Below are 19746 nucleotides of genomic sequence, written 5' to 3'. Positions count from 1 at the left end.
AGTTTGTCACAATCCTGTTGACAAACAAATAGACACAGGTGAAACTAGAATAACAGTCAAGCTCTACCTCCATCAAGGTCCAACAGTCCCTACACGGAACCACATTTAAATAAGCTAGATCCAGATGTTTATTTGGATCTGCACTAAATTACAACAACTCAAAAATATTAGTCACCAAACATGTCAGATCTTTTTTCATTAATTGAATGCTGCCAAACTTAGTGGAGCAATGGGGAATTCAAAATACAATTTTTCTGTCTTTAACAATGTTTAAAGACAAATAAATCATCAGATATATTTGTCTTACATGTCTGCTGTAATAATCAGACAATCATGTGTAAGTTTCTTTCCACTTCCCGCCAAGGGTCATAGCTCCTGTTCTCCCTCTCCTTGGACTTTTATTTTGAATTCCCATGAGCGGATGTTGTTGTCAGCTGACAGGACTTCTTCCTCGTGTGTTTTAATTATTTCCTGCAGGACTCCACCGACATCTCTCTTCTTATTCATTTCAAAGAGACAGAAACATTACATGTGGAGGGAAGATAAAGATCATCGACATGTCCGCAAAGCCAACGTGTCTGATCGTGGCCAGTTCCTCTCCTCAGGGTGAGTGAGTCTCCTCCTGTGTTGCACAATGAGGAAGAGGAACGAAACGGACACTGCCACTTATCAATTGCTCTTAATGTGATCACTTGTTTACATGTGGCTGAACAGTCTCCAGCTGTTTATGTTTCCAGATGTGCAGTGATCCTCCTGATGCTGATGTGTTTGTTTGTTTGTTTGTTTGTTCAGGAGTGTCCGCCAAGTCCTTCCATCAGTGCTTCACTCTCTGCAGCTCAGTGTTTAACCTCCAGACTGCCACACCGGGGGTAGGACTCAGTTATAACTTTATTTAAAACAGTACAGAACGTTACCAGATGTTAAATTCTGCAGAATCTATTTTTCATCATGTTCAGGGATGTGTATCTGTAGTGCAGATTTAAAATATATGAAAATACCTTAAAATATAGTAGCTCATTCTTTAGGTGTCAAATAAGAAATGAACACTAACATACAGGCAGTTGAATAAGGAGATTAACATGAGACGGGGTTACGCTGTCTCAAGGGTTTATAAAATGTAATTAATGGATGTATTTAATCATTCACTATTGTCTAATAGATCAGTCAGTAGCCATTATTATGTATCATGTCATGTATGGAAGTCACAATTTCCCCAAAAATTGCTTTTCATTCTTTAATAACTAATAATACCATAAAGAAAAATAAGATTCAAGACAGTTGTTAACAATGTAATATATTACTTTGTAAATGTGTATATTAAATTGTTATTTCTTTTTTTTATATTTAACGGAAAATTTTAGTAATTACAATATAACATCTGTAATCAGTAACAAGCGGTCTGATTGGCTAGTGAGCTGCACTTGCTACATGCACCAGCTGTCATATCCATTGTTCTTGGTTCATTTGCTTAGTTTTATCTCTGAAGAGTAAATGTAAAGGGAGATGCTCAATGTGAGCAAATCCAAAAGATTGTAGGATAATAAATTCAAATGTTAAAGGAAATATATATAAATATATGTATTTTTCAATTATTTTATTACTATTTGCTTTTTTAAACATACTTATTGATTGTTTTGCATATATTTTGAGTTAATAATTGTATTGCTTAATTAGTAAATTCTTCTTATGCGTCTTCTGATGTACTGAGAGCTCAACAGGCTGGATTATCTAAATAATTGTCTCAGCTCTACACATCCACATGAATAAGTTAAATACTGTATGTAAATGAGGATGGTTGCACACTAAGCTTATCTCGGTCATCACCCTTTACTGAGACATGTCCTGCTTGGTTTCTTGTAGTTTGAGCCAGTTTATCTGGCAGGAAATCCTTCATCAGAAGAGGTACCACTAAATGTACTTCTGATAGAATGATATTAAAATATGTCACCAGCACCAGCAGTTTTATTATGAAAGTGTTCAAAAATAGTGGAGCTCAAAATATCAGTCTGGCTGTTTTTCTTAAGCTGCCTTATTTTCAAGCACGCTTAGGGTCCACTTTTATTGTCTTACTAAAATAAAACTACTTCCCTTTACATCCCTTTTTACTTTGAAAACTGAATAGCCTTTAAATATATTAGAATAGTGCATCCATGGTTGTACTAATATTACAGAAAAACACTAATCTTATCTAAGATAAATAAAATATTGGCTTTAAACACTAGTTTCACCTCAAGTAAATATTTCATCATTTTAGACTTTAGACCTGGACATCATGGCTCTTACTGACGTGATGAAGTTACGTGTTTTCCTCTGACTTTCAGGGGAAGCCAATAGACTTTGTTGGAGTGGATGAAAGCACTGCCAGATGGGTGCAGGATTTCAACATGAAACCTTACGCAACACCAGCTAAACTTGAATCTATAGATGGTGAGAAGATTCATTCCATGGCCACGTGTCTGTTTTCATTCCTGCTGCTGCTGTTGGTTGGACTCAGCTCACTCCATGTCATCACGACCTTGTTGCAGGTGCCCGATACCAGGCGCTGCTCATCCCAGACTGCCCCGGAGCGCTGAACGACCTGGCACACAGCGGCTCCCTTCACCGCATCCTCACCCACTTCATCTCTCAACAGAGTAAGTGTGAGGCTCAGGCCTGAATTGAACTGTGTGTTTGCTGCAGAGATGGTTGGTCAGATACTGGTTGTTGTTTTTGTGTGTGCAGAGCCTGTTTGTGCGGTGGGACAGGGCGTGTCGGCTCTGTGTTGTGCCACAGACGGACAGAGGTGGATCTTCGACGGTTACAGTTTAACAGGGGTTCGTTTCCCATAAGTAAACATGAAGACTAAACACTCAAATATATATATATGCCTCCAGTTTAATAATTAACAAAAACTGTTGATATTGAAGCCATCAGTGTTTGAACTGGTGCGGAGGCCTGACTTTGCCAACCTGCCCCTGATCGTTGAGGACTTTGTGAAAGACAGTGGAGGATCATACACAGGTGAACTGACCTGCAGAGCAAACACTAAACTAACATGGTAAAATAATTCATCTGCATTTTTTTTTAACTACATTTACACCCCCCTCTTCTCTTGTTTCTTTATCTGTCTGTTTTCCAGCAAGTCAAGAAGACGCTGTGCATGTGGTCATAGACAGACACCTGATAACGGGTCAGAACTTGCAGTCCACCTCACTCGCTGTACACAATCTGATCCTGCTCTGCAGCGCCAAGTAAAGACAGAAACATGTGGATCAGGAGCCCAACAGCTTATTGTTTCACATTTATATTCAAGTCATTGAACAAACATTCATCTCGGACCAATACTGGAAGATGCTGAGTCAGTACAGACGCCTGGTCACACTGTAAATACAACTTCATCACTTGTCAATGCTGTCATTATAAATCTAGTAAAATTTTCACACTTTAAAATTTAAAACAACAGAGAAAACTTTTTTTGAGGAGCAGATGCTTATTGATTCATTAAAATTTTGTACAGACTGATGGTCATGCTCCTTCTGCTGGATGGAGATGTGTTATTGCACTGAACTGTACAAGTTGATTTCATTTACGCACCATCACAGATGAACAGGAATAAAACATACTGAAGTACCTATTGGCTGCTGCTTGTACCGTTTTAATAAACAAATCCATGTATCATTCATGAAGGCAGAACTTGTTTACACTTTCATGACTGGTCGAGTATTGACTGATCCCTGTTAGCGGCTCATTTCAGGCTTCATTTCATTTTCCGTTGCTCGGTGAAGAAAAGAAAAATAATACCGGCACCAGCAAGAGTGTTTCTGGTGCACCGTGTTCCAGAGAAAGAAAATCCTCGTGATGAGGATCCGAGGTGCCTCAGTCTTCACTCACAAGTTCAAGCTCTCATAGGAGATCATAGAAGTAATCCAGTCCTTGTCCCAGTTCCCATAAGGAAATTCCAGTTCCCAGTTCAGAGGCTAAAGACATTCTTAGGTAGATTGACTGTGAAATAAATAAAGTAATGTTAACCTCCAACACAAGTTGAATTGTTGAGTCTTGACATAATGTTACAACTGTTTACACTGAAAGTAAATGAAAGTGAGTTTTACCTTCAGTGTAGGATAGTAAACCACATGTTTAGCTGCATTGCTCCTAAAGTCAAAGAATGGAGACATATATTGTTAAATGATGCCACAAGCAAAGATGTGCACATTCAAAGTTCCGTACTATTATCACCTTCTGTAAGTGAAATAATGCTCTGCAGAATACTCATCCCACAGAAGCTTGGGCCTGTGTTCTCGCAAGAGCTCAATGAACCTGCGGAAAATCAAAGAGAACTGTTGGGCCTCTGTTATTCATCTGTTATTCATCTCGGACCTTTTACCATGTGAATAATGTAGACGTCAAGTTTTTACTAGGAAGAACGAGGTTTATAAAAAAAAAAAAAAAAAAAAAAAAAGAGTATTCTACATTTTTAAGATTTGAACATTTGCTCGTTAGTAAACTTTCCCTTCCAGCAGCAGTCTTTGTGTTTTCTTACCTTCCTCCCAGGATGGGCTCTGTTCCCTGGGTTCCAAAATCCAGTCCGTACATATTCAGTCCCAACAGGATCTTCTGCCTCCACTGGGTGTCGGGTGCCAGCTGGAGAACACAGTCTCTCACCCAGGCCAGCGGAGCGCTCGGCCCTGGCCTGTTGGAAAAAAACAAAAGAAAAGAAAAGCAGTTACTCAGTTACAGTATTCCGTCTCCGTCTCTCCATCATGAACAGACGTCACATGTGCGCTCACCTGGAACCGCTGGAGTAGTCGTACGTCATGAGGCTGAATCCATCAACTACTGGAGCCAGCTGTTCAAACTCCTCCCTGCCGAACATACCTGGCTGCCCCTCACTGATCAGGATGGAACATTTCAAATGCAACGGTTAATCGGCGAGAATTAAACATTTATAATCAATGAAAATAAACCTCTTTCATTCACCTTGTCACTGCAGGAGGGATGACGAGGATGCAGTCCAATCTTTTAGCCTTCAAAGTCTCACAGATGTGTTTCACTAAATGCACCAGCTCCCTGCTCAGAGAAGATTGAACATGTTTAGTGTCATTAACCCTAACGCTTCTCCATAGGTAGTATTACCATTTTTAGAATACTGTGCTGCTGTTAGAATAACTCACTTTCTTTTGTTGCCGCCCAGCTGGCTCCACAGCTCCAAGGTGAAGCCGTCGAAGCCTTCAGTCTGCGAGGACACAGCGTCATTAGATAAACTGCACAAACCGATATGAGAGTTACAGATACATGTGACACTTTTATCACCTTCGCAACATCCACCAGCTCACTGCCCAGCTCCTCTATCTCCTCCTCGCTCCCCAGCACGCTCATGTAGTCCTGGTAAGACCAGCCGTCGAATAACAGCCGGGGCACTGACAACACAGAACATGGAGCGTTACAATGAGTTATTAAACCACACAGGCTGACCCACAACACAGGTTGTGTGGTTGGACATTTACTGACCCATCCTGACTTTTTTGTTGGACTTGCGCACAGCTTTGACCCATCCTGCAAAGACAACAAAAAAAGCCATTACTAAGTGCTCAGTGTTTACTATCTGTGAGGTCAGTGCTGTGGGCCGTCTACCTGTGTCGTGATCGTGGATCCCCGTGACGTCAAAGGTCTCATGTCCTCGGCGGCGGAGCTGAAGCCACACCGGACACACTGAGGTCAGTTTGGGGCCGAACGTTTTGGCCACGTCATAACCGTGAGAATTCCACTGCAGGGTGGGAAAATGGAACATGCAGTTCAGATACAAGACAAACATTCGAGGACGGGTGCACATCTTTTCCAGATGCTACGGTTATTCCTCCTTCAACAACTCCAATGAAAGACGTGGTTGTTCTAAACAGTGGAGACGCTGAAATCAGCAAATATGAAATGATCAAAACAAATAGATTTCTTGACTATCTTCAGCTTTATCAATGTTGCAGTCTTTTTAATATAAATTCCAAGTCATGTGATTAAATCATGAAGCTTTGCTAAATTTTAAATGCATTTTGAACCGAACTAGTACTGAGGATTTTTCCTCTGATATATTCTCATCCTTAAATGAAAAATGGTACATTTCATGGCCACAAGTGAGGACTGTAACAAGACAGACTTTAATGTTGGCAGATGGATTTCAGACTTACCGGTGTGACATATCCCAGCACCGCTCCTGGAAATGTTCTCTTGATGAGAGCAGCGTGTCTCTTCTCCTCCTTCACGATGTCTTTCCACTGCGGGTCCGACACCACCAGACCTCTGTCCAGCACAGATAACTCAGCTGCAGAAGTCTGACTCTGAACAGTGGGGTCGGAGAGAGGAGAGCGCACAGGACAACTTTATTTACAAACATGTACACATCCAAGTATTACAAGTATGTGCTCAATACAGGAAATAATCAGCTAAAGCAACAGTGCAGTTACATTAACAGACTTATCGATAAACACGTATTCGTTAGGAGAAATAAAAAAGGGCATACATAAAATAACATATGACACAAATATAAAGAAGAGAAAAGAATAGGAAGGGGGGGTACCGTTTGTTGTTGTTGATTAAAATTTCATTTATAAAGTAAATTAAATTAAATCATCACAGACGTTACCTATAACACACTGTAAAAATGATCATATACATAACATAATAAAATACAAATGGTATTTAACTGCAGTACAAGTAGAGAAACAAATGCCATCGTATCATGTAGAGTCATTTCAGTGTAATATTATATAATTTGATTATTATTACTAATACATTACTGTATGTGACTGATATTATGTTGTGATTTAAAGTTAAAAAGTGAGATTTAATTCACTACAAATGAATAAAGTTGAATAAAAAGTACAATGTTTGCATCTGACGTTTAGTGAATATGGACGTATACAATGTAAAATGAAAATACAAGAGCCTTGCTGATATAGATGGATTTCTTTCAGGTACTGATATATCTGTATGGTATTTATAAAAAAATTGGCGATGATGTTTTTTTGTGTCTATATAAGCTGTAGAGATTTAATTTATTCTTTAAATTCACGTAGGAATCCAGTTGGGGATATTGTTTGGAATTCGTCATTTATGGATTTGACATTTACCGTACAAAATCATGAGATTATAATAAAGTGTGTGTTATGATTCTCATCCTTAAAATATGTAATAACAATTAGTCAAGTGTCACATTAAGCTCAGAGAATTTATAACCTTTCAAACCATTCCAGAAAGTATTTGAATTGATACAGTGGTACAACAAGAGTTTCACAGGTTCAGGTGCACGGATGCAAAATTCATATTGGTTTTCAATATCTCAGAATTTGGAGGAATATAGATTTGATGGATACAATGAATGTAATCTTATTGGTGATGCTGACTCTGTGAGAGAACAGCACATGTAACCCAGTGACAGGTGAGGAGGATAAAGGCCTCTCTACCTGCAGGTGGACACAGGGACAGGAGCAGGATCTGACCTGACAGCTCACAGCCCGTGTGGAGCTGAGCAGCTGAAGTTACTCACCTGGGCCTCAGACTTGTGAGACTTCCTGGCATCAGTCTTTGAGAGAGTGGCGGTGACCAGGCAGCAGCAGCAGGAGACGAGCTGCAGCAGCACTAACGTGGCTCTCATGTCTGATGAAGGCAGTGAAATGATCCCTCAGATTGATCGGTGGGTTGTAGCTCAGCTCTGCAGGTTTGCAGCTTCCTCCCGGACTGACTGATCAGAAGGCAGCATGGTCTCTGGAATCACTCAGAACAACGAGCCACACCGGCTCCACTCATCCCGACGGACGAGTTAACACGAACTTATAACAAACGACTGGCGCCGGATTCACTGACAACTCAGTTCAACGTGTTTCTGGAGCCGAGTCGGGCGTCTTCCGCATTGAGGTCTTTTCAAAATAAACGTTTTGGAGCGAAGGAGACTTCCGGGAGGTGTTGTGGCAAAAAGTGATCGTCAGCAAGAAACTGATTGCCGGCCTCGGGAGCGCGCGCGCGGACTGTTTAAAGTTGTATCGCACCTTCATATAAAGTCCACATACACAAATACACGTGAGATTATTTCCAAGGTGATAACAAAGGTTTGTTTTTGTGAAACATTTATCAGAACCGAATGATCATTACTGAGGCCAGAGAAGTTGAAGGGATGGTTCACCTAAAAATGAAAATTCACTCATTATCCACTCACCATCGGAACTGCGGATGTGGATAACCGCAGTTATCGACTGCGGTTATCCGACTGGTCAAATCAGCCGACACAGAAATTCGCCTGCACTCATATAAATGGTTTTGTTTTTATATAGCGCTTTTCTAGTCTTGATGACCACTCAAAGCACTTTACAGTACAGTTCTACATTCACCCATTCACACACACAGTGCATCTATTCACAGCACTTTGTTATTCTATAGGGGGCCATTCAGGGTTCAGCATCTTGCCCAAGGACACTTCAGCATGCAGATGGGTCAGACAGGGGATCGAACTGCCGACCTTCAGGTTGGAGGACGACCACTCTACCTCTCAGCCACAGCCGCCCTGACACTTATGGTAAACGTATCCAAACCGCCCAGAAAGGGGACGACAATGGAGCAGTGTTGCCAACTCCTCAGTAAGGAAAGTAGCTATTGGCTGTCCTAAAAGTCGCTAGAAGTCGCTAAATGACATCGTCGCCCAATTTGCATAATTGTAGTGGTCGCTATAATACGTACAAAAAGTGAGAAAAAAAAACTCGAAATCTGTTAAGAACTAAAAATGAGCTTTCTTTTACGGAAGCGTATTGCAATCGATTTTTTTTTTTTGGAGTGAATGCAATACGCTTCCGTATTCTTCTGTTGATTCTTGTTTTTTTCATTTTCTTTCTTGCCATTGAAATAGGCCATAACTTCTCAAAATAAGTTATGAATTTAATGCTGTATCTAGACCCAAATACATAAATCAATTTAGTCCTGTATTGTTAAATGTTAGAATATCAAATTTAATCAATAGGCTGTTAAGTGGGGCTGCCATGCTAGCTCTACGTCCAATCCTCCTCCTTTATCCGGCTTGGGACCAGCAAAATGATCCAAAAAGGACACTTACATATACTTTATAATTTTAGTATACTGCCCTGTTATCTAACTGTCTGTGGACATTGCACTGATGTCATCCTTGTTTTCTTTCCGTATTGTTTTTACTTGTGTTTTGCTCTTTGTGCATTCGAATTTCCCTTTGATGACAAAATAAAGTGTTTAGAATTGCAGCTGGATTCAGGGAGAGGAGGTAGATCCAGTAGATGGCGGTAATGAGTTTAACGTCGGTTGCCATCTGCCATAAGTAAAGAAGAAGAAGAAGATTATTATTCTTCAGCCAGACAGACAAGCGTCAGTAAACAAACTCACCAGTAACAGAGGAACCAGCAGAGTTTCACCACCATGTTCTAGTCGCTTGTTCCTCTCTGTCTGTGTCTCTTCAGATAAATACTAACAGGTGAGTGACACTGTCGAAGCTAAAGTTAAGAGGCTGAGAGTTTTAAGGTTAGCAAGCTAACATGCTAGCATGTGTGTCACTGTAACTAGAGATGAACATAATGAGAATGAATGAGAGGATGAACCTGGAGCCGTCTATAACCTGGTGAACCATGTTACTTTAGGGCTCTTAGTGGTGGTAGAAGTATCACAGAGGTCAACTGTAACACTAATGTAAATATACTCATACTAAAATACAATACAAATAATATTTTACTGCACAAGTACAGAAACCAGCCATTATTTCATATAGAATCAAACCAGTGTAATGTTATATTAGTGGAACTTATACATTACTATTTGTGACATGTTTTGGGAACTGTGCTTTTACACTAGTAATTGTTTTGATCTTTATAGTGAGTGATGGCGGTTGAAGAATTTGTGTCAAAGACACTTGAGCTTCTAGAGGAGGAGAGGGAAGCTGAAATAGAGGAGACCAGGTAAGAACAATAACAGACTGTGATATGGATGAGTGTTTTACTCCCTCATCCAATCAATCTCCATAGATACTGGATCCTACACTTCCCTTAATACCATTCCTTAGTGTATCCCTGACACATAAAAAAGGCCTTTTAAAACTTCCCAGCTGGAGTTTGTATTGCAGACTCTGATATAAGTTTGATCCAAGACTTAACCAAGATTTCCCTGATCATCAGCCTGATATGATCAAGATTTGTTTATCCAGGGCTGCATATAGACTGAGACGCTAACTGACATGGACATACAGGGTTCTGCATTCACAGAGTCATGGGTTTTGGACTGCATGCATTTCAGGTTGTCTGTGTAACCTGAGCAAATGACATGACAGCGTCATTCAGATGCAGTCGGTAGAATTGAAGCATCAGATTTTAGACAGAGCCATAGAGGATGTTCCATGTTTGTTTTAAAGTCGTCTATATGCTGAACTTACTGTAAATGTTGGTGATTATCTTGACAGAGGTCAAGCTAAGCACAAACTATAACCTACATTGTTTCTCCCCCAAAAAAAAACAAAAAACCTTATTATTGACAGTTGACACTGTAAAATTACATTCTTGTTTTGTGCCTCCAGGTTATGGCGGGAAAACATATCTCTCAAGGATCTTCAAACTAAAGGCGTTTGCCTGCTGAAACTGCAGATAGGAAGTCAGTCCACAGGCTTGTACGGCCGCACAGTCGTCATCCTAGAGCCAAGAAAGCATCTCGGTTTCTCATCTCTACCGAGCAACAGCTTTGGGCCTGGTAAGATGGAAAAATACAACATTTTATGCGTGTCTTTTTTGTGACTTTGGTTTCATATTTAGTTAAATGTGTTGTAAATGTCTTTTGTTACAGGTGATATTGTTGGCTTGTATGATGCGGGTGGTTGCACCGCAGCCTCTCAGATTGGCACAGGGATCGTGACGAGGGTCAGCCAGGCCTCTATCAGTGTGGCTTTTGATGATTCAAATGATGGGCTCAGCTTTGACACAGATGCTCTTCACAGCCTTTTAAAATTAGCGAATGACGTCACCTACAAACGGATGAAAAAGTGAGTAACCGTCTGTACTGAGCACCTACTGTTAAAAGTTTGCTTAGAAACCTTGAAACAACTTAAGTGTGTGTTTGTGCTCGCAGGGCCTTGAATTCATTAAACAGATATAGCAATGGACCAGCGGCCAATCTGATCTATGTTCTTTTTGGAGATTCCAAACCTTCCTCTCAATCACAGCCAAGTAGGTGGTCGCACGTTGTGCAGCACTCTGTAAACAATCATTTTGAAACGTTGCAAATCAATGGGACTAATTCTTGCTACCTTTCTTTTAAATGTCATCAGATGAAGTTGAATTCTTCAACCTGAGCCTGGATGAATCCCAGAGAGAAGCTGTGACCTTTGCTTTGTCTCAGAGAGAGGTAGCTGTGATTCATGGACCCCCTGGGACTGGGAAAACCACCACCGTGGTGGAAATAATCCTGCAAGCAGTCAAACAAGGCCAAAAGGTGAGAGAAGTTAAATGTGTTAGTTTAAATAAGTATGTTTTTCTCCACTGATCAGTGAGTTATACTTATGTGTCCAGGTCAGGGTTTCTGTATTTGCCATTGCAGCATTTCTGTCTAGACAGGTTTATTTTCATCTGGTTGTTGTGTCCGTGCAGGTCCTGTGCTGTGCCTCATCCAACGTGGCTGTGGATAATTTGGTGGAGAGGTTGGCAAGGTGTAAGGCCAAAGTCCTGAGGCTGGGTCACCCTGCCAGACTGCTGGAGTCCATTCAGAAACATTCACTGGATGCCATCCTCGCTCAGAGCGACAACGCAAACATCATCACTGACATCCGTAAAGACATGGATAAAGCTTTTGTAAGTATTGTACTGTTCTCTACTTCTAGTGTTTATGACCACCTCCACTGATTTGTAATATTTTATTAATTAATTTATTTTCAAGAGCGCCATGAAGAAGAAGAGAAATGAGAAAGGAGAGCGATTTAATTTCCGAAGAGAAATAGGGGAACTGAGAAAAGAGCTGAAAACAAGGGAAGCAACGGCCATCGCCCAGATCCTGAAAAGTGCTGATGTCGTGTTATCAACCAACACAGGTCAGTTATGGACTCAAGTGAGGACTAGGGCTGCGTTGTAGCACTAAAGGGCCCGAGCACAGGCATTTTGAAGCCTGTTGCAGGGTGGTGGTGAGAGCGATCGATGACCAAGCGCACGTACTGAGGCAAGGACAAACACTTCACCTCCTGCGTCCGTCACACAATGTCGATCCTTGCCTGCTTACTGCTCATTACGGTCCACGCTAAAATTCAGACAGACAAACAGAAGTCAGTTAAAAAAAATACAGACCGATGAAGACAAAAAATTTGAATCCCTACATCTGTCCGTCCCAAAAATAACAGAGTATCGGTGAAAGCTAACTGAGGGGCTTTTCCGTAGGTGGCTCTGTTGAGCCATTTTGCCGAGCCCATTTCAAATTACTCCAGAATACAATTACTTTTAGGGGTTTGGAATTTCCTGCAAACTTTGGTCCGAATGTGTAGGCCCTGAAAAAGCCCAAAAAGGGATATAGAAATCCTTCGAAATACAATAGAAATCCTCCCACCAGAGGTGCTCGGGCCCTAATAATGTCTTTTTGTCATAGCAGTGATGATGAACTGAAATCAGTGAGCGCTTGTCTGTATTTTCAGGTGCCTGTAGTGATGGCCCTCTGAAGCACCTACCAGCAGAGCATTTTGATTGGGTGGTGATAGATGAGTGTGCTCAGGCCCTGGAGAGCAGCTGCTGGATCCCTCTCCTCCGAGCCCGAAAGTGCGTCCTGGCCGGTGACTACAAGCAGCTGCCACCGACTATCAAATCACAAACGTAAAGATCAGGTTTTTATGCTTTTATACGTTTTAGATTTAGTTTTTATTATTGTCTACAGCAGTTTAGGATCTCAGGCATTTAACTTATTCTTAAATTATTCCTAGCTATAAATATTTATGATTTCAAAAAGCATCTGCCAGGGTTGAAGTCAAACAAGTGAAAGGACTATAACCTGTTGTCATATTGTCTTTTCACTTCTGATAAAGTCAATGAAGAGAAATATATGACTCTATATCACTTGTTTTCAGGGCTTTTAGATCTTGTTAAAATATTTGTATTGTTTTGCCGTCTGTTTCGAGCAGCGCTGCATCAAAAGGCTTGTCCCTCAGTCTTATGGAGAGACTCATCCAGATGTATGGGGACTCGGTGGTGCGCATGCTGACGGTTCAGTACCGCATGAACAGCGCCATCATGGACTGGGCCTCCAAACAGATGTACCAGGGAAGGCTGACTGCTCACAGCTCTGTGGAGAAACATCTCTTAAAGTAAGAAGCAGCTTAGTTATAGAAAACATCTCGTATTTCTATTCCAGTTTATAATAACTCATTCTAATAACTGTCTAATACGCTGTCATTGACCAATCAGAGATCTAGCAGGAGTGACCTGTGTAGACGAGACCAGCACGCCGCTCCTCCTGATCGACACGTCAGGCTGCGGTCTGAGTGAGATGGAGGTCCCTGATGAGCAGTCCAAAGGAAACCAAGGTAAGTCTTATTTTAATTTTAGAAATAGAATGTCTTAACTGTTTGATTTGTATGGGATCTAACTGAGTGCTCTGTGTCCTCAGGTGAGGTCGACATTGTTGATCTGCACATTAAGGCCTTGACTGAAGCTGGAGTTAAAGCAAGAGACATAGCTGTTATTGCCCCTTACAATTTACAAGTAAGTCACCTACTTGAGGAATTGCCTTTTAAAGTATATCTTTACTCAACTGCAACTACTGGACCCATGTGATAAATATAACTAGGGCTACGTTGTAGCACTCAATTGGACAATGTTACAACAACTTAATTTTCACATCAGATCGGTCAAAGGGAATCATTACAATTTCAATAGGACCTCCCACCGTTCTGTGCTCGGGCCCCAATAATGCAAAATTTGATCTCTTTCTGTGTAAAGGTGGATCTTCTGCGTCAGAAGCTGTCCACAAAGCATCCAGAGCTGGAGATAAAGTCCGTGGATGGATTCCAGGGCAGAGAGAAAGAGGCTGTGGTTTTGTCATTAGTTCGATCCAATAGAAAAGGTATTTTCCTTCTCTTTCTTTTTTCTGTAAAGTTGTATCTGTTTCCTCAGAGAATGAACCAAAGCAACATCCATCTGCATTTATACACGTTTTTTTTTTGTTCATTCTTTAAATCATAGGTGAAGTTGGCTTCTTGGCGGAGGACAGAAGAATAAATGTGGCTGTTACACGTGCGAGACGTCACATCACTGTAGTGTGCGACTCACAGACCGTCAAGAACCACGCTTTCTTGAAGTCCCTGATCGATCACATGACTGAGTTCGGTGAGGTCAGGACGGCTTTTGAGTACATCCAGGATATCGTGCCACAGAATTACACCCGGGACCACAAAGACACAAACGTGTCCACCAGCAGCTCCGCATCAACCAAACCAAGGGTCAAAGATCAGCCCACTGGCCAGACGAAGCAGGGACAGAAGAAATCCAGCAACAGCAGCAAGAAGGAAAATACTGCTGGTTCAGAGAAGCACCCAAAATCCTGCCCGTCAACGCAGACAAAGATGGAACAGGACAAGAACAGAGACGCTGAGATCAGAGAGCAAGTGGAGAAGTTTCTGAAGAACCCAAATCAGAGTGAAGTACAGTTCCCATCATCCTTCAACTCTCACGACCGCCTGCTGGTCCACCAGATCGCAGAGGAACTGGGCCTTGTGCATGAGAGCAGAGGTGAGGGGAAGGACAGGTACATCAGTGTGTCCAGGCCCCTTGATTCAGCGTCCGCCAAGGAGCCGACACGCGCAGAAGAAGAAGAACAGGAAACGACCCAGGAGGAGGAGACGAGCCGGAATCCCCAAAGTGAGCGGCAGGGTCCGCCTCTAATAGATCTGAAGAGCATCCATTTGGATCGAATGGCGAGGGAACAGCAGAAAAGAGACGAACACGCTCAACAGAAAAAGCAACACAACAACATCCCAGCAGCTCAGACCCAAACATCCAAGAAAAGCAAAGGTTGGATTAGAAACATCTCATTTTTAACATCTGCCAAATTAAACCTTTCTGTTTTGTTTCTGCAACATTCTGAGCCAGCAAAGTCCCGACAGGTGATGTGTTTTTATCTTGGGCGCATAAGATAAATAGCTTGTTGCACCAGATTATAACCTTGTGTTGATATCAGTGTAGATTCTCGCTAATGACAATAACATGAGATTCCACGGTAAAAATAAAACTTGATTAGCTGAGTTCTGTTAATCACAGTGGTTGTGTGTATCTGAAGTCGTTATTGTGTTATTATAGACGATATTTTAAAAGTTGTGCTTGCAAGATGATAGAAAACAATAAGTTTGCATCTCTGTCTGGTTGTTGTGGCTCAGGAGTATCAAGCCGTCTTTGTCATTTCTCTCCCAGGAAAGAAGCGAACCAAGGCCGGCGCCTGTGACATTGCTGCTGCCGCGGCTCTGGACGGTGACTTCGACACACTGATCAATGCCGTCGTGAAGGCTGAGAGTGTGTGTAGTTTCATCAGGTGTAAAGCGTCAGTGCTGATCCTGGGACAGCTCTGTAGCTTCTGTAATAGACAGTACTGTCTCAGTCATCATATACCAGAGGTAAGAGGAACAAACTGCAACCAAGTTGAAAATAAAATACACAGCACAAATACAACCAACGTTTTACTACTTTAATCAGGAAAAACCTAATTATTTACATATGACGTTAATCTTTTCTGAATTTTTTTTTTCTGTAAAACCAGATTCACAAGATACTAATATTTCACCACGTTGACGACAGTTTTTAATACTACAAAATGTAGACGTTCTGTGTTTTCTCCACAAATTTAATCACCGCGTTGTAAACCCTTATTTTCAGGTTCACGGATGCGGAGACAAAGCCAAGGCTCATGCTCGGATGAGAATAAGCAGAGAGGGCGTACTGTATGCTGGCAGCGGGAAGAAAGACAAATCCATGGACCCTAATAAAAAAGCTTATCTGCATAGAAAGCTGGATTCTAAACTGAAAGATATGGCATCAGACAGGAAAACAAAAACCAAAGAAAAGGAAAGTTAATGTCACAGAATTAAAACTCTAATTCAAGATCTCAAATATTTGAAAGAATCTTGTGTTATAAATGATCCATACATACCACTCACCTACATTGGATACGATATGGTGTCTTTCAGTTTGCTGCTGGATTTCGTGTGTGAATCATGGATTTGTTTGTACCTTGTTTGTCAGATATTAAAGCTGTAAACTCCTAAGGGGAAACAAAGTGTCCTCATTGCTTGTACAGAGACGTGTCTCCTGGATGAGTCTATTCTACATTCAGAGTTATGGTCAGAGGACAGATGGTCAAACGGCTGCAGATTTTGCCCTCATCATACAGTCCTGTGGAGACGTAGGGGAAAATCTTCTCTGTGAATCTGTCTTTGAACGTGTGTATCGTCGTCAAATCGGCAGCGTTGATGAACACCACCTTTCCTTTGTCGCAGTCCAGCACCACAGTGATCCTCTCGGGCCTCTGCTTCAGCACCAGCTTGGTGGGAGGCGAGGTCTGAGCCCAGAACCCGTTTCCGTTGCACAGGCCGATCACCCAGAAGCCCTCGGCGGGGTTGAGGAAGACGGTGCTCTTCCTCTGGACGGACTCTCGGACCACTCCGATGTACCACTCTTTGCTCTGGCCCACCTGCACGGTCCAGGAGTGCTTTCCGGACGCGAGGCCGGCGGCTCCGAGCACACACAGGCGGCTGGTGCAGCGCTCGGGGTTGTCGGGGAGGAGCTGCCTCCGGCTGTACTGCACACAGGTCAGCTCTTCAGACAACTCTAAGTTGGAGTGGGCTGTGTTGGGGTCCAGGGTGATGGGAACTGAAAGTGTAAATAAAGTTCAGTAGATTGAAAGTTGATACAGAATGAGCAAATTCAACTTTTATAGCGTGTTGTCTGTTCACCCACCGTATTCAACTAGCTTGGCCATGCTCTTATAAACAGCGAACTTGAGCGAGCCCAGGTGCTTGGCAGAGTTTATCAGTATGTCTCTGATACACTCCGGCTCTCGGATGTTGCATTGGACCCTAAAACATCACATTGATTATACTGATGATTGTCTAATGGAGATGTGGAGCTGGTTGTAGCAGAGTGTAGGGAGTGCTTACCTTTTCTTTGTCTTCTTGTAATCCTTTACGTGAACAAAGAGAAATACTTCTTGTTAATTAAGCGTGGCTTTAAAAAAAAACTTGGCAGCACAGTTGAATCCACATTACATGTAGATGCAAGTGTGAGTGTTCCCTTGTTGATCCAAATGGAGTGGACAAAATGACATGAACAACATTTAGTGTAAACACAATGCAGTTTATCAGCAGCCTCCAAAGTGAAAATATGACCTACATGAAGGGATGATTCTCTGTAGGACACTGGTTTTGTACTACATTCGTTTGAGTGAGAACTCCCCACACCTACAGGCTGAAAGGCTGTTTGATGACTGAAGTGATCAAATCAAACACACATGATTGGTGGTAAACATGTCACGGCTATGAACATTTGAAGAAGTGCACAATGGAAAGTTGCACAATTGTAAAAGTCCCAAAGAAAGGGAGCATAGAGCTTACAGGATATAAAATATATCAAGTTTATCCAGGATCTCAAATTAATCAAAATCCAAAAAAGGGTTCATCAAATACTTTTTTTATTATTACTTCACATTGCGAAACAGGGAATTTTTTTCGTCTTTTTCTCTTCCTCCACCTGAGTGGAAATAATGTGTGTGGTATTTGGTGCAGCTTGATAGAAATTCAGGGGACTGAAAGTAAATATTTTAATTACTTTCTCAGTAAGCCTTTGGTAGGAGGACTGATGAAAAGAAAAATTGTAATTCAATTCTAAAAATGTAATTAGACTCATTAGTTAATTTTGTTATGATTGCATCTTAAGTCCAGTATCTCAAACTATTTGAATATTTAAGATCATCAAGGGCACAATCAGGCCATTGCAGATGTATGTGCTCTTCAAATCCACTCTAGCTTCTTTGTTCATACACATATTGATGTGGTGAACTTTTGTCCACTTGGATCAGTTCATGGTTTGGAGTCTGAGTTCCGACCTTCCTCTTGTCACCAGGGCTGAACAGGTTAACTGTGATGATATTATGTGAATAACTTCTGGAGCCCTACCTTCAGAAATTTGAGATCCTCCCCTCTGAGAGCTCCCTCGATGTCACTGATGATGGACGCGACGCCTCTGATCTGGTCCCTGATGTTTTCCAGCTTTTCCCACATCACCTGGGTCCTGACTTCCTCTTCCTGTTTGAGCAGCTTCAGCCGCTTCTTCTCCTCCTCCCAGAGGAACTGGTGCAGCTTCTGAAACTCCTCCTTTATCACCTTCTCGTTTTGAAGAGCTTGGGTCTGCGATACGGAGGAAGCGTCTTGTTTATAGCAGTGAAAGATGCTGAATGTGTCTAGCAGGTCACACTAGGTTTCGACATTTGAACAGTTAGACCAAATACTGTAACATGGAGCTACCAGAAATCTGTTACAATGAGGGAATGTGTTCATTTCTTACCTGTATATAGGATTTAGTCTCTCTCCACTGCTCCTCTGTCTTGTTCAGGGTTTTGAGCTTTTTCCTGACGGACTCCAGCATGGTAGAGATTTCTGTCTAACATGGTCACAGAACAGAGAGCTGAAGGAATTAGTTTGTTGACAGGAAAGTAACTGACTTGATAATCCATCACATCATTTCAACAAAATGATTTGGGCGGCTGTGGCTCAGGGGCCAGAGCGGTCGTTCTCTAACCAGGAGTTCGATGGTTTGTTACCGGTCTTCCTTAGTCCCCATGCTGAAGTGTCCTTGGGCAAGTTACAGAACCCCAAAGTGCGCCTTCTCATAGAGACAGAGCTTTACATAGATGAACTGAATGTGTGTGTGTGTGTGGACGGGTGAATGTAAACCTGTAATGTAAAGCACAGCGAGGGGTCATCAGGACCAGAGAAGCTCTTTATAAACACTGACTATTTACCATTTCACACCATTTAAAATCCACTCTGACATTGTGATGGACACCTCTCACTGTTTTCTGACTTTAAGATTCATTGAGGCGATAATTACATATTTTGAAGATCATAAAGAAAGTAATTGTTTGCTGTAAATTAAAACTACGATCACATTAGCAGCAAATCCACCATTACATCCAATAACTAATTAAATCCTGTGTTTCTTCTGTTGTGCACATAAGCTCCCTGGCTTCTATTCGGACTTTACCTTTTTCTCCTTAGCAGCCTCCTCCAGTGGGCCGCACTCGTGAACTTTATGCTCTCTGGACATCTGGCAGATGATACACACGGGCTCCTCGTCGTTCTGACAGAACAGTGTGAACTTCTCATTGTGAAAACAACAGACGTCTTGGTCCCCGCTGCTCCGTCGCAGCTGATATTCATCTGCAGCTATCTTTAGAGCCAGATTGACAGGAGGCCTCCCAGGGACACACACAGTGCGACACACCGGGCATTCTCGACATCCCTTCCATTCCCAGAATTTGTGTAAACAAACTCTGCAAATATTGTGGCCACATTTCAACCGAACAGGAACACAATAAATCTCAGAGCACTGGGGACAGAATAGGTCCTCTTCGTAGAGTAGGTCCGCTGCTGCCATCGGGGTGAGGAGTGGAAGAGTTCCTGTGAAGTGAGGTTACCGGAAACCAAAAGGACTTCCTGCTCCTCAGGTGTGGTGACGAAGTCCTGACTCGAACCATTCAGCTGAAACC

General features: G+C 42.0%; 4 protein-coding genes across 5 annotated transcripts; 2 read left to right on the top strand and 2 right to left on the bottom strand.

The window, feature by feature from the left end:
- The first annotated feature begins 415 nt into the window (after positions 1-415).
- On the top strand, positions 416-3611 carry gatd1 (glutamine amidotransferase class 1 domain containing 1). Its single transcript, XM_053427843.1, has 7 exons — positions 416-606; positions 793-869; positions 2322-2427; positions 2526-2633; positions 2722-2813; positions 2907-3000; positions 3119-3611. Exons 1-7 carry the CDS (start codon positions 558-560, stop codon positions 3232-3234), a joined length of 642 nt encoding a protein of 213 aa, XP_053283818.1. The 5' UTR covers positions 416-557; the 3' UTR covers positions 3235-3611.
- Positions 3252-7957, bottom strand: chid1 (chitinase domain containing 1). Its single transcript, XM_053427842.1, has 12 exons — positions 7517-7957; positions 6159-6308; positions 5611-5743; positions 5488-5532; positions 5290-5396; positions 5151-5212; positions 4957-5046; positions 4767-4868; positions 4520-4669; positions 4216-4296; positions 4089-4131; positions 3252-3981 (listed from the first exon to the last, which is right to left on the bottom strand). Exons 1-12 carry the CDS (start codon positions 7622-7624, stop codon positions 3883-3885), a joined length of 1170 nt encoding a protein of 389 aa, XP_053283817.1. The 5' UTR covers positions 7625-7957; the 3' UTR covers positions 3252-3882.
- Positions 7958-8938: 981 nt separating this feature from the next.
- ighmbp2 (immunoglobulin mu DNA binding protein 2) lies at positions 8939-16273 on the top strand. The gene is made up of 16 exons (XM_053427830.1): positions 8939-9457; positions 9853-9935; positions 10547-10716; positions 10810-11005; positions 11092-11189; positions 11291-11454; positions 11610-11810; positions 11896-12046; positions 12638-12812; positions 13118-13300; positions 13401-13519; positions 13603-13697; positions 13935-14058; positions 14178-15005; positions 15402-15601; positions 15861-16273. Exons 2-16 carry the CDS (start codon positions 9859-9861, stop codon positions 16056-16058), a joined length of 2979 nt encoding a protein of 992 aa, XP_053283805.1. The 5' UTR covers positions 8939-9457; positions 9853-9858; the 3' UTR covers positions 16059-16273.
- LOC128445075 (zinc-binding protein A33) lies at positions 15659-19688 on the bottom strand. 2 transcript variants are annotated; one of them, XM_053427838.1, is made up of 6 exons: positions 19242-19688; positions 18543-18638; positions 18155-18385; positions 17141-17163; positions 16941-17059; positions 15659-16853 (listed from the first exon to the last, which is right to left on the bottom strand). In XM_053427838.1, the coding sequence occupies exons 1-6, from the start codon at positions 19632-19634 to the stop codon at positions 16303-16305; spliced, it is 1413 nt and encodes a 470-aa protein (XP_053283813.1). In that variant the 5' UTR covers positions 19635-19688; the 3' UTR covers positions 15659-16302. The 2 variants fall into 2 exon arrangements, with proteins under 2 accessions (XP_053283813.1, XP_053283814.1); XM_053427839.1 differs by lacking the exon at positions 18543-18638.
- Positions 19689-19746: the final 58 nt, after the last annotated feature.

The sequence above is a fragment of the Pleuronectes platessa genome, chromosome 7, assembly GCF_947347685.1.
Source record: "Pleuronectes platessa chromosome 7, fPlePla1.1, whole genome shotgun sequence".
Classification (NCBI taxonomy): Eukaryota; Metazoa; Chordata; class Actinopteri; order Pleuronectiformes; family Pleuronectidae; genus Pleuronectes; species Pleuronectes platessa.
This window is presented reverse-complemented; position numbering and strand designations above follow the sequence as displayed.

Excerpts from the sequence above, each read along its gene's own strand:
- gatd1 (XM_053427843.1), top strand. The coding sequence starts at position 558 with ATGTCCGCAAAGCCAACGTGTCTGATCGTGGCCAGTTCCTCTCCTCAG. Across the intron at positions 2,428-2,525 it reads TAAACTTGAATCTATAGATG|GTGCCCGATACCAGGCGCTG; the intron begins GTGAGAAGATTC and ends ACCTTGTTGCAG. Across the intron at positions 2,634-2,721 it reads CCACTTCATCTCTCAACAGA|AGCCTGTTTGTGCGGTGGGA; the intron begins GTAAGTGTGAGG and ends TTGTGTGTGCAG.
- chid1 (XM_053427842.1), bottom strand. The coding sequence starts at position 7,624 with ATGAGAGCCACGTTAGTGCTGCTGCAGCTCGTCTCCTGCTGCTGCTGC. Across the intron at positions 4,297-4,519 it reads GAGCCCATCCTGGGAGGAAG|GTTCATTGAGCTCTTGCGAG; the intron begins GTAAGAAAACAC and ends GATTTTCCGCAG. Across the intron at positions 4,132-4,215 it reads CATTATTTCACTTACAGAAG|GAGCAATGCAGCTAAACATG; the intron begins GTGATAATAGTA and ends CTTTGACTTTAG.
- ighmbp2 (XM_053427830.1), top strand. The coding sequence starts at position 9,859 with ATGGCGGTTGAAGAATTTGTGTCAAAGACACTTGAGCTTCTAGAGGAG. Across the intron at positions 10,717-10,809 it reads GAGCAACAGCTTTGGGCCTG|GTGATATTGTTGGCTTGTAT; the intron begins GTAAGATGGAAA and ends CTTTTGTTACAG. Across the intron at positions 13,698-13,934 it reads TTGCCCCTTACAATTTACAA|GTGGATCTTCTGCGTCAGAA; the intron begins GTAAGTCACCTA and ends TTCTGTGTAAAG.
- LOC128445075 (XM_053427838.1), bottom strand. The coding sequence starts at position 19,634 with ATGGCAGCAGCGGACCTACTCTACGAAGAGGACCTATTCTGTCCCCAG. Across the intron at positions 18,639-19,241 it reads AGGCTGCTAAGGAGAAAAAG|ACAGAAATCTCTACCATGCT; the intron begins GTAAAGTCCGAA and ends TGACCATGTTAG. Across the intron at positions 17,060-17,140 it reads TACAAGAAGACAAAGAAAAG|GGTCCAATGCAACATCCGAG; the intron begins GTAAGCACTCCC and ends GTGATGTTTTAG.